This window comes from Heptranchias perlo, chromosome 13 (genome assembly GCF_035084215.1).
Source record: "Heptranchias perlo isolate sHepPer1 chromosome 13, sHepPer1.hap1, whole genome shotgun sequence".
Classification (NCBI taxonomy): domain Eukaryota; kingdom Metazoa; phylum Chordata; class Chondrichthyes; order Hexanchiformes; family Hexanchidae; genus Heptranchias; species Heptranchias perlo.
Genome location: NC_090337.1, coordinates 8,020,371 through 8,034,926, shown reverse-complemented (window position 1 = coordinate 8,034,926; position 14,556 = coordinate 8,020,371). Strand labels below are relative to the sequence as shown.

At 41.8% G+C, this 14,556-nt stretch overlaps 1 protein-coding gene across 3 annotated transcripts in view; it reads left to right on the top strand.

Annotated features, from left to right (window-relative positions):
- The first annotated feature begins 500 nt into the window (after positions 1 to 500).
- Positions 501 to 14,556, top strand: part of LOC137331250 (polyhomeotic-like protein 3) — a 67,744-nt gene continuing 53,688 nt past the window's right edge. For 2 of the 3 annotated variants that reach the window (XM_067994910.1, XM_067994907.1), the window contains exons 1-3: positions 501 to 637; positions 796 to 829; positions 10,838 to 11,009. In XM_067994910.1, the coding sequence (XP_067851011.1) occupies positions 10,893 to 11,009 (117 nt within the window). In that variant the 5' untranslated portion in view covers positions 501 to 637; positions 796 to 829; positions 10,838 to 10,892. The remainder of the gene's footprint in view (positions 638 to 795; positions 830 to 10,837; positions 11,010 to 14,556) is intronic. The other variant, XM_067994909.1, reaches the window with a different exon arrangement.

Sequence of the window (14,556 nt, the reverse complement as noted above, 5' to 3'; positions counted from 1 at the left end):
TACCCTGTTAGGTGGATGTAGAAGATCCCGTGGCCTTATTTTGAGGAAGAGCCGGGGACTTCTCCCTACTGTCCTGGCCAATGTTTATCCCTCAGTTATCTGGTCATTTATTTCATTGCTGTTTGTGGGACCTTGCTGTGCACAAATTGACTGTCCAGTTTCCTACATTACAACAGTGACTGTACTTCAAAAGTAATTCACTGGCTGTGAAAGGCGCTGCATAAATGCAATGCCTTCCTTTTTTTCCCAATTTGATGGTAAGGTGTAAAGACTTGATATTATGACACATGCAGCCACTGATCTGCATTATAGAATGAAGAAACCGTTTCTGTACATTGGAGAAAACTCTAACATCTATCTGGCGTTTACAACTCAGTGCAGTCCCAACACACAACCTGTTCTTCTTCCTCCGGTGCACTGTGTGGTGCTGTGTGTTAATATTTTTTAAAATCAACTTTCGTGCAGATGTGCCTTTCCTTCCCTCCCCTTCTCTCTGCTCGCACCAGACTCTGCGCAGTGCAATACGTGACTGCGCTTCTGATACTGTATTCAGAACCCGCGTCTGGTCTATGCGAGATACATTAAATAGGGGGAAGAGAGAAAGAGATGCAAGCTCCGTGATACCGGTCCAATGCAGGTAAGTGCCTGCACCCTTCCCGCAAAATAATGCATAAAAGTCATCTTCACTTCTGTGCAGAGATGCCCCCTTGCCACGCTGCACGTGCCAATTAATATAATATAAGCAATAATTGTATTAACCAATTAAGCTAATTGCATTTTTGTTTGTAATTGCAGCCGTTTGCAGAATCTATTTCCGAAGAAATTCCGAGTAAGTTCTGCGTGAAATCGATCTGAAAATGACATGCACTCAAATTGTCCTGAATATTTAGATTTCAGGTCCAGTAATACAGGACTTTTATGTGTTTGTGTCTGTGCATTTGTTCGCATCAGGATTGTCACCGTCTAAAAGCCTATCGTGAGGAATTAGAACAAAATAAAAAAAAAAATTACAAGACGGCAGGAATATTGATGTAGGTTTCACTATCGTTTGTTGCAATTTGCAGACACGCCGCAATTAGCGGAAGCTGCGGACAGGAGTTGTAATTCACTGATGCACATCATACCGTGCAATATAGAAAATGCATTTTAATTGCATATTTGATAATGTTTTTTTTACATTGCCTGTCAGAACTGTGGTGTCAGAACCCATCTCTCATTGGTCACCTTTGTTTTAGCAGACTTAACGGTGTTCGTGCAGTGATATTGACACGCTGGGTAAAAGGGTGACTGCTACAATGAATGGGGGGCGTTATTTAAATGCATGGCATCTTACTCTACCTGTCTGCTCAAATGCACCGCGAAGCTTCGAGTTTTAAAAGATGTTTTTTTGGCGTTAAAAAAAAAATGCCATTGCTGAATATATGCAAGATGTGACGTATTTACTATAGACAGGAGCGACTGAGCTTGCGCACAGCCGGCAGTGTTTTCTGGGAGTTGTAGTCCTTTGGGTTCTGGCTCCTTCTTTTAAAGGGGCACCATATTCATGGGGAAGTGTAGGCAAAAGTTTTGTTTTGGGGGGGGGGTAAGAATAATTATGTAAACATTTTCATCATAATGATGTTACATTGGTGTTCCAATGATTTTTTTTTGATATTTTTGTTGTGTTATGTGTCTGTAAACAAATAAAGAACTTGCATTTATATGGTGTCTTTCACGACCTCAGGATGCCCCAAAACACTTCACAGCCAATGAAATGCTTTTGAAGTGTGGTCACTGTTGTAATGTAGCGAAATGCGGCAGCCAATTTGTGCACAGCAAGGTCCCACAGACAGCAATGTGATAATGATCAGATAATTTGTTTTAGTGATGTTGGTTGAGGGAGAATTCCCCTGGTCTTCTTTGAAATAGTGTCATGGGATCATTTTCATCCACCCGAAAGGGCAGATGGGGCCTCGGTTAATCCAAAAGACGGCACCTCCGACAGTGCAGCACTCCCTTGGTACTGTGCTGGGAGTGTCAAGTCTTCGGCGTGGGACTCAAACTCTCAACCTTCTGACTCAGAGGTGAGAGTGCTATTGACTGAGCCACGGCTCCTACAGCAAATGTGGTGGTGTACAAGTTGAAGAAAGCTACGCTCATTACAGTCAGATCACACTTTGAGCACTATGTCCATTTCTGGTTACTGAGACACAAGGGAGATGTTGAAGCCCTGGAGCCATGTGACTGCTGCATAGGACTGAGTTATGATGAAAGACTGGAAAACATGAGATGTTATATAAAATAGTAAATAGTACAGAAAAGGCAAATTTAAAGCCCCACTTCAAATCAAACAATGACGATAGGAAAAGAGGGCCCAGATACAAATTAGCGAGAGGCTAATTTAGAACTGATGTCATTATTATGGCACTATTTGAAGAAGAGCAGCGAGTTCTGGTCACAGTTGTAATGTAGGAAACATGCCAGCCAATTTGCGCACAGCAAGGTCCCACAAATAGCCATGACATAAATGACCAGATAATCTATTTTAGTGATGTTGGTTGAGGGATAAATATTGGCCAGGACACTGGGGGGAGAGCTCCCCTGCTCTTCCTCGTATAGCACCATGGGATCTTTTATGTCCAAACTAACAGGGTAGATGGGACCTCGGTTTAACGTCTCATCCGAAAGATGGCAACTCCGACAGTGCAGTACTGCACTCGGAGTGTCAGCCTGGATTATGTGCTCAAGTCTTTGGAGTGGGACTTGAACCCACAACCTTCTGATTCAGAGGCGAGAGTGCTCTGCCCTCATAGGTGGATGTAAAAGATCTCATGGCACTATTTTGAAGAAGAGCGGGGAGTTCTCCCCGGTGTCCTGGACTGTATTTATCTCTCAGCTAACATCACTAAAACAGATTATCTGGTCATTATCACATTGCTGTTTGTGCTATATAAATGCAAGTTGTTACATTTACGTATACTAGTCAATTGCATGTTGCATTATCCATTGTCAATTGATAAATATAAGGGTTTTTTTTTACATACAAGGAGTTATGAGAAAGGCTTCAGCAACTCCCCCTACAGAGCTGCCTAGTTCCTAGAGTCTGCAACTACATCGTGACAGTTGACATAGCAAAATTAAATGAGAAATGTTGGCACAGTAATTTACAATAGTAAGAAGGAACTTTCATTTACACAGTGCTTTTCATGACTTCAGGACATCTGAAAGTGATTCACAGCCAATAAAGTGCTTTTTTTTTGAAGTGTGGTCACTGTTGCAGTGTAGGAAAATGCGGCACCCAAATTGCACACAGCAAGATCCCACAAAAAGCAGCGAGATAAATGACCAAATAATGTGCTTTTTAATGACATTGGTTGAAGAATAAATTTTGGCCAGGACAATTGAAAATGTTGACACTAAAGTGTGATCAAGAATCGTGACAATGGTAAGTAAGGTTTCTGGACAGGAAATGAATGCCTTACTCGAGATTTTTTATAATATGTAGATTATATAAAATGTCTATTCCAAAATGCTAGAAAATGCACCAAAATAAAGTGTTGAAAATAAAGAACAACTTGGAGAGTATGGCCCCAGGTCTATCTATAAAATGAGGTACAGTCAATAATAGTCACTACAGCACTGCCACAGTGGTGGGTGATTGAACTTTTTTAGAACCTCTATGACATTCTTTCTCTACCATCAATTATGCACCTTACTTAGTGCCTACAGCCATGCTTGACAGCCTAGTTTGGATTTGCAGCTCGCCATTTGGGTGAAGTCCAAGTGTGATTTTTGCTCAGGTTGGCATTCGAAACCTAGAGTGTACTAAAGCACAATGCCAACAAGTTACTGGCAGTGTGTACAGATTTTTTTTCAAGCTGAAAAGGAGTGGGCAAAGCTATGTCTTACGGTGTTGGTGCATCAATATACACCGCCTTTGCGGTTCTTCATTAGTTGAGTTCCCACTCTCAGGGGGACTGATGTGGAGGTGATGAAAGAAAGTTGGAAGGAAGTACAACTCAAAGCAACTTTTTGAATATCTTTTTGGTGGCACGTTACATAGTGGCATAGATAGGATACTGAGGGAGTGGCGCCTGCCTGTAGCAAGACATGAGGGGAGATAGAGTGGGAAGAAAAATAAAACGGATATCGAACAGCTAAAAAGCAAAATCCAATATTCAGAACGTTAACAAAGCAATATTGAAAACTTGTTTTTTTTAAATGCCTAATAAGTTTGCTTTCAAATCTATGGAAAGTCAAGTGCATCACTGCCTGCTGTGTTAAATCTGATATAATTGCTGTAAATCAGTAAATATTAGCTCAAAGAATACTTTGCTTAATTCAAGACTGTCAGGATGTTTGTGCAAAATTAACTTTTCTGAGAGACATTTGCAGTACTGTAGTAAATTTAAGCATGGAAATATAGTGACATTGGACAGTAAGAATGTCCCAAATTGCACTACGTTCCTCTCAGTGAAATGCCCAACCACTGCTGAGTCTTTCAGAGCCCAAAAATTCCAGATCTGCTCTTCATATAACTCAGCAGTAACCATCACAGTTTTATCCCCATAACAGCTTGTCTGTACATCTCTCCCATTTCTGCTGCCACTGAAGTTGGATGGACCATAATGAAAAGTTCTTTCTGTGTTCCTCGTCTACACAGTTGCACCTGTCCCCCCTCCCCTCATGGGACCCTCCCTATAACCTTCTAAGGGTATCAATCTTCAATCATGCTCTGCCCATCAAGATCTTCTCATCGCCCTGACTGCATGTGGGTTACTTCTCTTGACTTCAGCACTGGTCAGTCTGCCCTCCCAGCTGATAGCCAACGCCCTCCATATGCAGCACACTCCAAAAACTTCCATCCTCTGCTTTTGTCCTTTTCAGATAAGTTACTGAGAAGTCAATTAAGATGGAATCTGGCAGGGAAGAGTTGTGGGTGAAGAGATGTACAGACAGCAGGAAACTACATGCAATGGTGAAAGTGCTGAGAGGAAAGAGAGGTGTAAAGAACAATGCATTTCAACCAGCTAATGACCAAGACAAGAAGAATGTGAGGAGAAAGGCATCTTGCATATTGGACAGTAATGGTTCCAATAACTCTTGAACAGGGAGATAACTATTGTTGCTGCTCAGATTATGGGCCACATCAGAGGTCAGTTGGCAAGCTGGCTAACTTTGAGAGAGAAATCAATTGAGAGGAGGTAAAACAAGCAATAAACAGTAGAGAAACCTCTCGCATGTATGAAATTGGGACTGAAGGAATTATGAAGGAAGGCCTGAGGTGATCAAAATATTTTACTGTGACATCCCAACAGAATGAAGAAGGTACTTATGGTTTGAAAACTGGCAGTCATAGAATCTTACAGTACAGAAGGAGGCCATTCGGCCCATTGTGCCTGTGCCGACTCTTTGAAACAGAGATTGAATTAGTCCCACTCCCCCGCTCTTTCCCCATAGCCCTGCAAATTTCAAGTATGTATCCAATTCCCTTTTGAAAGTTACTATTGAATCTGCTTCCACCACCCTTTCAGGCAGTGCATTTGTGATCATAACAATTCTCTGGGTAAAAAAAAATCTCCTCAGCTCCCCTTTGGTTCTTTTGCCAATTATCTTGTTAGCTAAGATAGAAGCCCATGGAATCGTTGGAAAAGTACGGACTTGGTTTGGAAATTGGCTGAGCGAAAGGCGACAAAGAGTAGGGATAATGGGTAAGTATTCACATTGGCAGGATGTGACTAGTGGAGTCCCGCAGGGATCTGTCTTGGGGCCTCAATTATTCACAATATTTATTAACGACTTAGATGAAGGCATAGAAAGTCTCATATCTAAGTTTGCCAATGACACAAAGATTGGTGGCATTGTAAGCAGTGTAGATGAAAACAAAATTACAAAGGGAAATTGATATATTAGGTGAATGGGCAAAACTGTGGCAAATGGAATTCAATGTAGACAAATGTAAGTTCATCCACTTTGGATCAAAAAAGGATAGAACAGGGTACTTTCTAAATGGTAAAAAGTTAAAAACAGTGGATGTCCAAAGGGACTTAGGGGTTCAGGTACATAGATCATTGAAGTGTCATGAACAGGTGCAGAAAATAATCAATAAGGCTAATGGAATGCTGGCCTTTATATCTAGAGGACTGGAGTACAAGGGGGCAGAGGTTATGCTGCAGCTATACAAAATCCTGGTTAGACCGCACCTGGAGTACTGTGAGCAGTTCTGGGCACCGCACCTTCGGAAGGACATATTGGCCTTGGAGGGAGTGCAGCGTAGGTTTACTAGAATGATACCCGGACCTCAAGGGTTAAGTTATGAGGAGAGATTACACAAATTGGGGTTGTATTCTCTAGAGTTTAGAAGGTTAAGGGGTGATCTGATCGAAGTTTATAAGATATTAAGGGGAATAGATAGGGTGGTTGGGGATTCTAGGAGTAGGGGGCACAGTCTAAAAATTGGAGCCAGACCTTTCAGGAGTGAGATTAGAAAACATTTCTACGCACAAAGGGTGGTAGAAGTTTGGAACTCTCTTCCGCAAATGGCAATTGATACTAGCTCAATTACTAAATTTAAATGTGAGATAGATAGCTTTTTGGCAACCAAAGGTATTAAGGGATATGGGCCAAAGGCAGGTATATGGAGTTAGATCACAGATCAGCCATGATCTTATCAAATGGCGGAGCAGGCACGAGGGGCTGAATGGCCTACTCCTGTTCCTATGTTCCTATCTTAAAATAATACTAACAGTCCCTCGTCCACAAATGAAAGGAGTTCATCTGGTGACTTAATTTATTGGAGATGATATGAAATTGTAAGTAGAGTTTATTTAAAAATAATTCATATCCCCCCCCAGAAAATGTTGATTTTTGACACTTTATTTGGTATATTTTCCAGCATTTATATGTTTGTGAGTTCATCCCTTTCATTTAATTTTCCTCTCATCTCCCATCCTCTAACACAACAGAAATCCTGACAGAGAGAGGAGTTAGGATAGTCTTGTCCACCTCCCTGAATGCCCATCAGGGCTGATCCTAAATAATAAGGATCTGCACCCACCCCCCCCATGCTGCCATGGTTTCTCTCGGGGACAGTAATGACTGATTCTCCATCTTATGACGGCAGTGATTTGCCCTGGGGTACAGTTCTGTGGGTGTTTACATGCCCTCTGGTACATCATCCAAGTGACCATTCATTGTGCATGAATCTTATTCCGTATCAATAGATATTCAACAAGAGAGTCATCAAAGGTGAGTTTGATTCTCTCCTCCATCCGTAAAGGAAGAAAGAAAGAACTTACATTTATATAGCGCCTCAGGATGTCCCAAAGTGCTTTACAGCCAATAAAATACTTTTGAAGCGTAGTCACTGTTGTAATGTAGGAAATGTGGTAGCCAATTGGTATACAGCAAGGTCCCACAAACAGCAATGTGACAATAACCAGATAATCTGTTTTAGTGGTATTGGTTGAAGGATAAATATTGGCCAGGACAACTCCCCTGCTCTTCAAAATAGTGCAAAGGGATCTTTTACATCTTTTACCTGAAAGGGTGGTAGAGGCAGAAACCCTCATCACATTTAAAAAGTACTTGGAAATGCACTTGAAGTGCCGAAATCTACATGGCAATGGACCAAGTGCTGGAAAATGGGATTAGGCTGGGAGGCTCTTTTTCAACTGGTGCAGACACGATCGGCCGAATGGCTGTAAGTTTTTCTATGTCTACCTGAGAGGGGATGGGGCCTCAGTTTAACATCTCATCCAGTAGACGGCCCATCTGACAGTGCAGCACTCCCTCAGTACTGCACTGGGAGTGTCAGCCTAGATTTTATGTTTAAGTCTCTGAAGTGGGTCTTAAGCCTACAACTTTCAGACTCAGAGGCGAGACATCTGAGCCACTGCTGACAGTATTGTTATATGTGGGGATAGAAATGACAAGAAAGAACCTTGGCTGATTCTTTTCCCCGCTCCATAACTCAAGAACACGAATTTCACCAAAACTGTCATTGCAGCGCTGCTGAGATCATTCAACGCTATTTGAAAGTTTCTAAACACTGCAGTTTTCAGGTTGAATCTGTTACGATATCTGAATATCACTGTTTAAATGCCATTCTGGTGAACCCATTCTACTGCCATCTTCAATAATGTGAAGACAAATTGATGACAGTGTTCCTTTAAATTTTATTTTAGCATCCTGTTTATCAACAGATGCAAATCAGCTCAAGTATAGAGCTTACTAGAGGTTTAAATATCAGAACCCTTTAGATTTGACTTGACCTCACTGATATTATTTACATGACATAGAATTACATAGACTGTACAGCACAGAAACAGGCCATTCAGCCAAACTGATCCATGCCGGTGTTTATGCTCCACACGAGCTTCTTCCCAAGTTATCCTTCTGTTCCTTTCTCCCTCATGTATTTATCTAGCTTCCCCTTAAATGCATCTGTGTTATTTGCCTCAACTACTCCTTGCGGTAACAAATTCTACACTCTAACCACTCTCTGAGTGAAGAAGTTTCTCCCGAATTCCGTTTTGGATTTATTAGTGGCTATCTTATATTTATGGCCCCTAGTTTTAGTCTCCCCCAAAAGTGGAAACATCTTTTCTATATCTAGCCTATCAAATCCTTTCAGAATCTTAAAGAGCTCTATCAGATCACCCCTCAGCCTTCTCTTTTCTTGAGAAAAGTCCCCCAGCCTGTTCTATCTTTCCTGATAGGTACAACCTCTCAGTTCTCGTATCATCCTTGTAAATCTTTTTTGCACCTTCTCCAGTGCTTTTATATCCTTTTCATGATATGGAGACCAGAACTGGAACAGGAGGAGGCCGTTTAGCCTCTCGAGCCTGTTCTGCCATTCAATTTGATCATGGCTGATCTGTACCTCAACTCCATTTACCTGCCTTTGATCCATATCCCTTGATACTCTTACCTACCAAAAATCCATCGATCTCAATCTTGACATTTTAAATTGACCCAGCATCCATAGCTTTTTGGGGGATAGAGATCCAGATTTCCACTACTCTTTGAGTGAAAAAGTGCTTCCCGATTTCATTCCTAAATGGCCGAGCTCTAATTTTAAGATTGTGCCCCCTTGATCTAGATTCTCCCACCAGAGGAAATAGAGCAGATACAGAGAAACTATCATATCCGTTTATCATTTTAAAGGCCTTGATTAGATCACCCTCAACCATGTAAACTCAAGGGAATACAAATAGTGTTTATGCAACGTGCTTTTAACTCAGCGCCGACTGGGAATTAAACAGGGAATCTTACAAGTCTGCATTGCTCCAGTCCACAATAGGCAGTGCATCTATCAACTCAGCTGAATTGAAAATTGGTAAAGAGCAGCCCAAAGAGAGGGCTTTGTGTCCACACGACACAAGTTATAATCAATCATCGCTTGGCTCAGCATGGACACTGGACTCAGTGTCCAGCATTGCCTCATCATCCTGTGAATGCCAAACATTGAGCATGGGAATTGGTGTGGCGAATGGCCAGAATAGTCTCCATGCACAGGATAGTTTTTGAACTGAAAAGTAAAGTAAAACCAGAAGATAAATTTCACATTTGTTTTTGAAGCAAACAAACATTTTTTGTGAGCCGTGCTTGGAATGTCCCTTTTAAGGTTTCAAATCATTTCTAGACAGTCTGAGTTTCAACGATCGGGAAATAAACAAAATGGTGAAGGGTTTATCCCTTTGAAACAGTGTTCCAAACCCCCTCCCATTTAATGTTGAATAGAATCATAACATAGATTCAGATGAAGAAGACTCTTTGGGTAATTTGATCTCCTCCTTCCAGAATACCAACACTACCATTTGAGACTTGATTAGCCCAGCCTACACAAACTCCAACTCATCCAGAACTCTTCAGCCCAGCTGTCCCGCGTGAGGTCCCACACACCCTCCCGCTCTTCCTATGGGACAATGCCTGGCCTTCGACTTGCTTGCTGAGATCAGTAACCCATCATGTGGAAGATGGCAGCTGCATGGTGTTCCAAAGTGTTACTTCCCTGGCAATTCTCTTGACATTTATTTAGAATGTGACACACAAGTTAACAATACATTATAAGGCTTCATCCTCAAGTCTGCAAATCAGGTAATTCCCAAACACCACAGCTATTCCTTCGTACGAATGAAGTGGCTCCAGTAACACACTGGCAGAGGTGCAGTGGTATTGTGTGTCAGCTTGTAAATATGTTCTGGCACACATCATTGCACAGTGTGATTACTAAATGCAGTAAGTCATCATTATTATTCTCACTGCACTCAATTATCACTATCTGGGCCCATTCCAACACCTAGAGAATAGTTTCCAAGTCCTAAGTTGTTCCTGACTTTGGTCCAAACTTGCAATGCTTTTGCTGGTCGGCTGAAATGCATTTCTGTCATTGAGTTGTCAACATCTTTTATTGCTGGTTCAGTGTGTGAAGAACCCACTTGGCAAAGGAACTTTACGGAACCATGAAAAGTGTCGGTATGGGTGAGAAAAGCCTGATCTGGATCATAATCGCACTGAATAGATTTGAGGAACATCCAAACTAAATTTCATAAGGTGTGCGGAAAGACTTTGCGGGTAGATCTTGACTTTATGTGACAGTGTAAAACGGGTGATAGCGAATTGGTAGCCTGTTTTACATCTCTCCTCATTTTTATTTCCATTGGCGTCATTACAGTGGCACTGCTGAATTGCCTGAAATAGTTGGTACGTTATAAGCATTGCCTTTGTGATTGACTTCAGTGGAAATGGCAAGCAGTTAGCGCCATTTGCCCCATATAGGTGGCTGACCGCGATAAGCATGGACAGTAAGTGGTGGGGACAGTACCTAAATTGTCACTGTTTTGATATCTTTCAGCTTTGAAGCCTTGCGTACCTCATATTTGTACCTGATGTACGTGCAGTGACCAGCCATGGAAAATGACCAAAGTACAACGACATCAACCACGACCACTACAGTCAGCACGTCTTCCAGGACACAGGCACCACAAATCTCTGTCTACAGCAGCTCAGACAGACAAGCTGTTCAAGTATGTAGCTGCCATACTGTTTGGCCTGTATGATTCTATTGCAATGGTCTTAAATTGCGTACAATAGAATTATGTCTGAGGTGTAGGTCAGGGTGCAAAACCAAGCTGTACATGTAATTTGTACCACGTATGTGTATTTATTATTCGCAATGGATTATTTACTTATTATTGTTGAAATTATTAGATACATACCTAAATGATGAAAGTGTTCAACTTTTCCCCTCCTGCTATACAATGAACTATGAACATCTGTTTTCAACTCTTAGGTTCTTCTGGTTCCATCCCCTCCAATTTTAACTTGCTGCATAAGAAAGGAAGAACTTGCATTTATATAGCGCCTTTCATGACCTCAGGATGTCCCAAAACGCTTTACAGCCGGTGGAGTACATTTGAAGTGTAGTCACTGTTGTAATGTAGAAAACACAGCAGCCAGATTGCACACAGCAAGATCCCACCAACAGCAATGAGATAAATAGCCAGATAATCTGTTTTTATTGATGTGGGTTGAGGGATAAATATTGGCCAGGACACCGGGGGGGGTGGGGGGTGGGAGCTCCCCCTCCTCTTCTTCCAAATAGTACCATGGGATCTTTTTACGCCCAACTGAGCGGGCAGACGGGGCCTCATTTTAACGTCTTATCCAAAAGATGGCATCTCCGACAGTGCTGCACACCCTCAGTTCTGCACTGAGAGTGTCAGCCCAGATTATGGGCTCAAGTCTCTGGAGTGGAACTTGAACTCGTGAAGTAACTGTCCTGGTTACAGTTCTCTTCTGACTCAGAGGCGAGAGTGCTACTGATTGAACCACGGCTGACAGCTAGGTAGCAAATCATCGGGGGTACAGTTAGAGACAACTTGACGGGTTTGATGCTGGTGGTTTCTGAGAGTAGTGCGATGGCGAAACATGCTCCCTTGGTATCAATTGCTTTATAAACATTTTCAGTTGCTAGATTCCAGCTTTCCCTGGGGCTTGATATTTGATATTTGAAACCAAATCTTTGAACAAGTGAATTTATTTCTATGACCGCTAAATGTTATTATAAACCTATCTATGCCAGTGGGAATGGAGTGCAGGTTTGATCTCTTTTTTTGATATTTAGAGCCCTTCCAGGACTGGAGTGCAATTTCCAGATCCAGAAATAACAAAAGATACAAATTTTCCACATTCGTCAATCCTTTTCAAATAGGGGGCAGACTCCATCTGGGAATACTTTGTTCTCAGTGTGGTTAGCAATATTATGCTTTTACAAAATATTACGTAGAGAGAAAAAATATATCTTCTTGATACTCTGAGGGTGATTTTAAACCCCAAGAACTTGTGTGTTGGGAGCGGGTGGGGGTTGAAAACAGTTGTTTTTTGAGTTGCGACCGCAACCCGGCTTTATTTCCGGGTTTAATGTCGGTGCAGAAAAGTACAGGCTTCCCACTGGGAATGCCAAGTCCAGAAATTTTGCGGTCGCGACCCAAAAAAACAACTATTTTCAACTCCCACCCGCCCCCAACCCACCCGTTCTTGGGGTTTAAAATCACCCCCTCTGTGTTTCGTTCATGTCTGTGGGCTGATCAGAGTTGTTCTCAGCGAGAGGTCTGTGGGTACAATTATTTTTTTTTTCACAAGGCCTATATTCAAGTTTCTGATGATTCAAAGTCATTTTTTGCGCTAATTTGAATTAAACAAGTTTTTGAATTCAATGGAGTATTAAGTGAGTTGCTTCATTCTCGGGTGGATGGTGTTAAGATACAGATCAGCCGTGATCTAATTGAATGGTGGAACAGGCTCGAAGGGCTGAATGGCCTACTCGTGTTCTTATATTCCTATGTTCTCTTTTAACCTTTGGAGGACTTCAGTACCGTTGCTTTTTTCCAATTGAGCAACCTAGGTGGAGGGCCAACGCTGATAGATTGGACAAGTCATTTGGGGCTGGAGTCTCTACACTTACTGTGTGTAGCACAATTTGCTAATATACCCGAAGGCAGTGAAAATATCATTTTCTGCATGCATTTGAGTGATGACACCACCAAGGTTGAAAAGAGTAAGATGGGATAAATCAACAAGTAATGTTTAGGTAATGGCAAGCTTGGGTTTCAAAAGCCTGTAAATTATTTTTAATTATTATTACAGCTTTATACAGATTTAAGAGGATTAAAGCTAATGATCTTATAATAAATCATATTTACTGTAGGCTATTATTGCAAGTTTTTTTATTTGCTGGACCAGAGTCCTAAATCAAAGAATGGAATGTGTGGTGCCATAACGTCAGCATGTAGCAGCACTGACTGGGAGGATGTTACATTAATCTCTGCTGGAGTGGGATGATGCTGGTTTGATTGTGGAAGGATGCTGTTTTGGCCCCCCACAAAGGGAGAGCATACTGGTTTAGTATTTCCCAGAGTGAGAGGATGCTGGTTTGGTGTCCCCAGAGTGCGAGGATGCTGGTTTGGTATTCCCCAGACCCAAGTAGTGGACAGGGGAATGTCTATGGATGTTGTTTATAGGATTTCCAGAAGGCATTCAATAAAGTCCCTTATAAGGGACTGTTAGCTAAAGCTGAAGCTCATGGAGTTGGGGGCAAATTATTAACCTGGTTAGGTAATTGGCTGAGTGGCAGGGGACAGAGAGTAGGGATAATGGGCAGGTACTCAAATTAGCAGGATGTGACTAGTGGTGTCCCACAGGGACCTGTGTTGGGGCCTCAACTATTCACTGTATTTATTAACGAAGTAGATAACGCGATAGAGAGCCACATATCCAAGTTTGCCGATGACACAAAGATAGGCATACAATTACAGAGAGATATTAATAGATTAAGTGAATGGGCAAAACTGTGGCAAATAGATTTCAATGTAGGCAAGTGTGAGGTCATCCACTTTAGACCTAAAATGGATAGATCAGAGTACTTTCTAAATGGTGAAAAGCTCAAAACATTGAGGTCCAAAGAGACTTAGGGGTCCATGTACATAGATCATTAAAATGACATGGACAGGTACAGAAAATAATCAACAAAGCTAATAGAATGCTAGCCTTTATGTCTGGAGGGCTAGAATACAAGGGGGTTGAAGTTATGCTGCAGCAATACAAAGCCCAGGTTAGACCACACCCGGAGTACTGTGTTCAGTTCTGGGCACCACACCTTAGAAAGGATATGTTGGCCTTGGAGGGAGATTTACTAGAATGATACCTGGACGCCAACGGTTAAATTATGGGGAGAGATTTCACAAACTAGAGTTGTATTCCCTGGAATTTAGAAGATAAAGTGGTGATTTGATCAAAGTTTTCAAGATATTAAGGGAAACTGATGGGGTAGATAGAGAGAAACTATTTCCACTGGTTGGGGAGTAGAGGACTAGGGGACATAGTCTAAAAATTAGAGCCAGGACTTTCAGAAGTGAAGCTAGGAAACACTTCTACACGCAAAGGGTAGTAGAAGTTTGGAACTCTATTCCGCAAACGGCCGCTGATGCTAGCTCAATTGTTAATTTTAAATCTGAGATTGATAGATTTTTGTTAACCAAAGGTATTAAGGGATATGGGGCTAAGGCGGTTTTA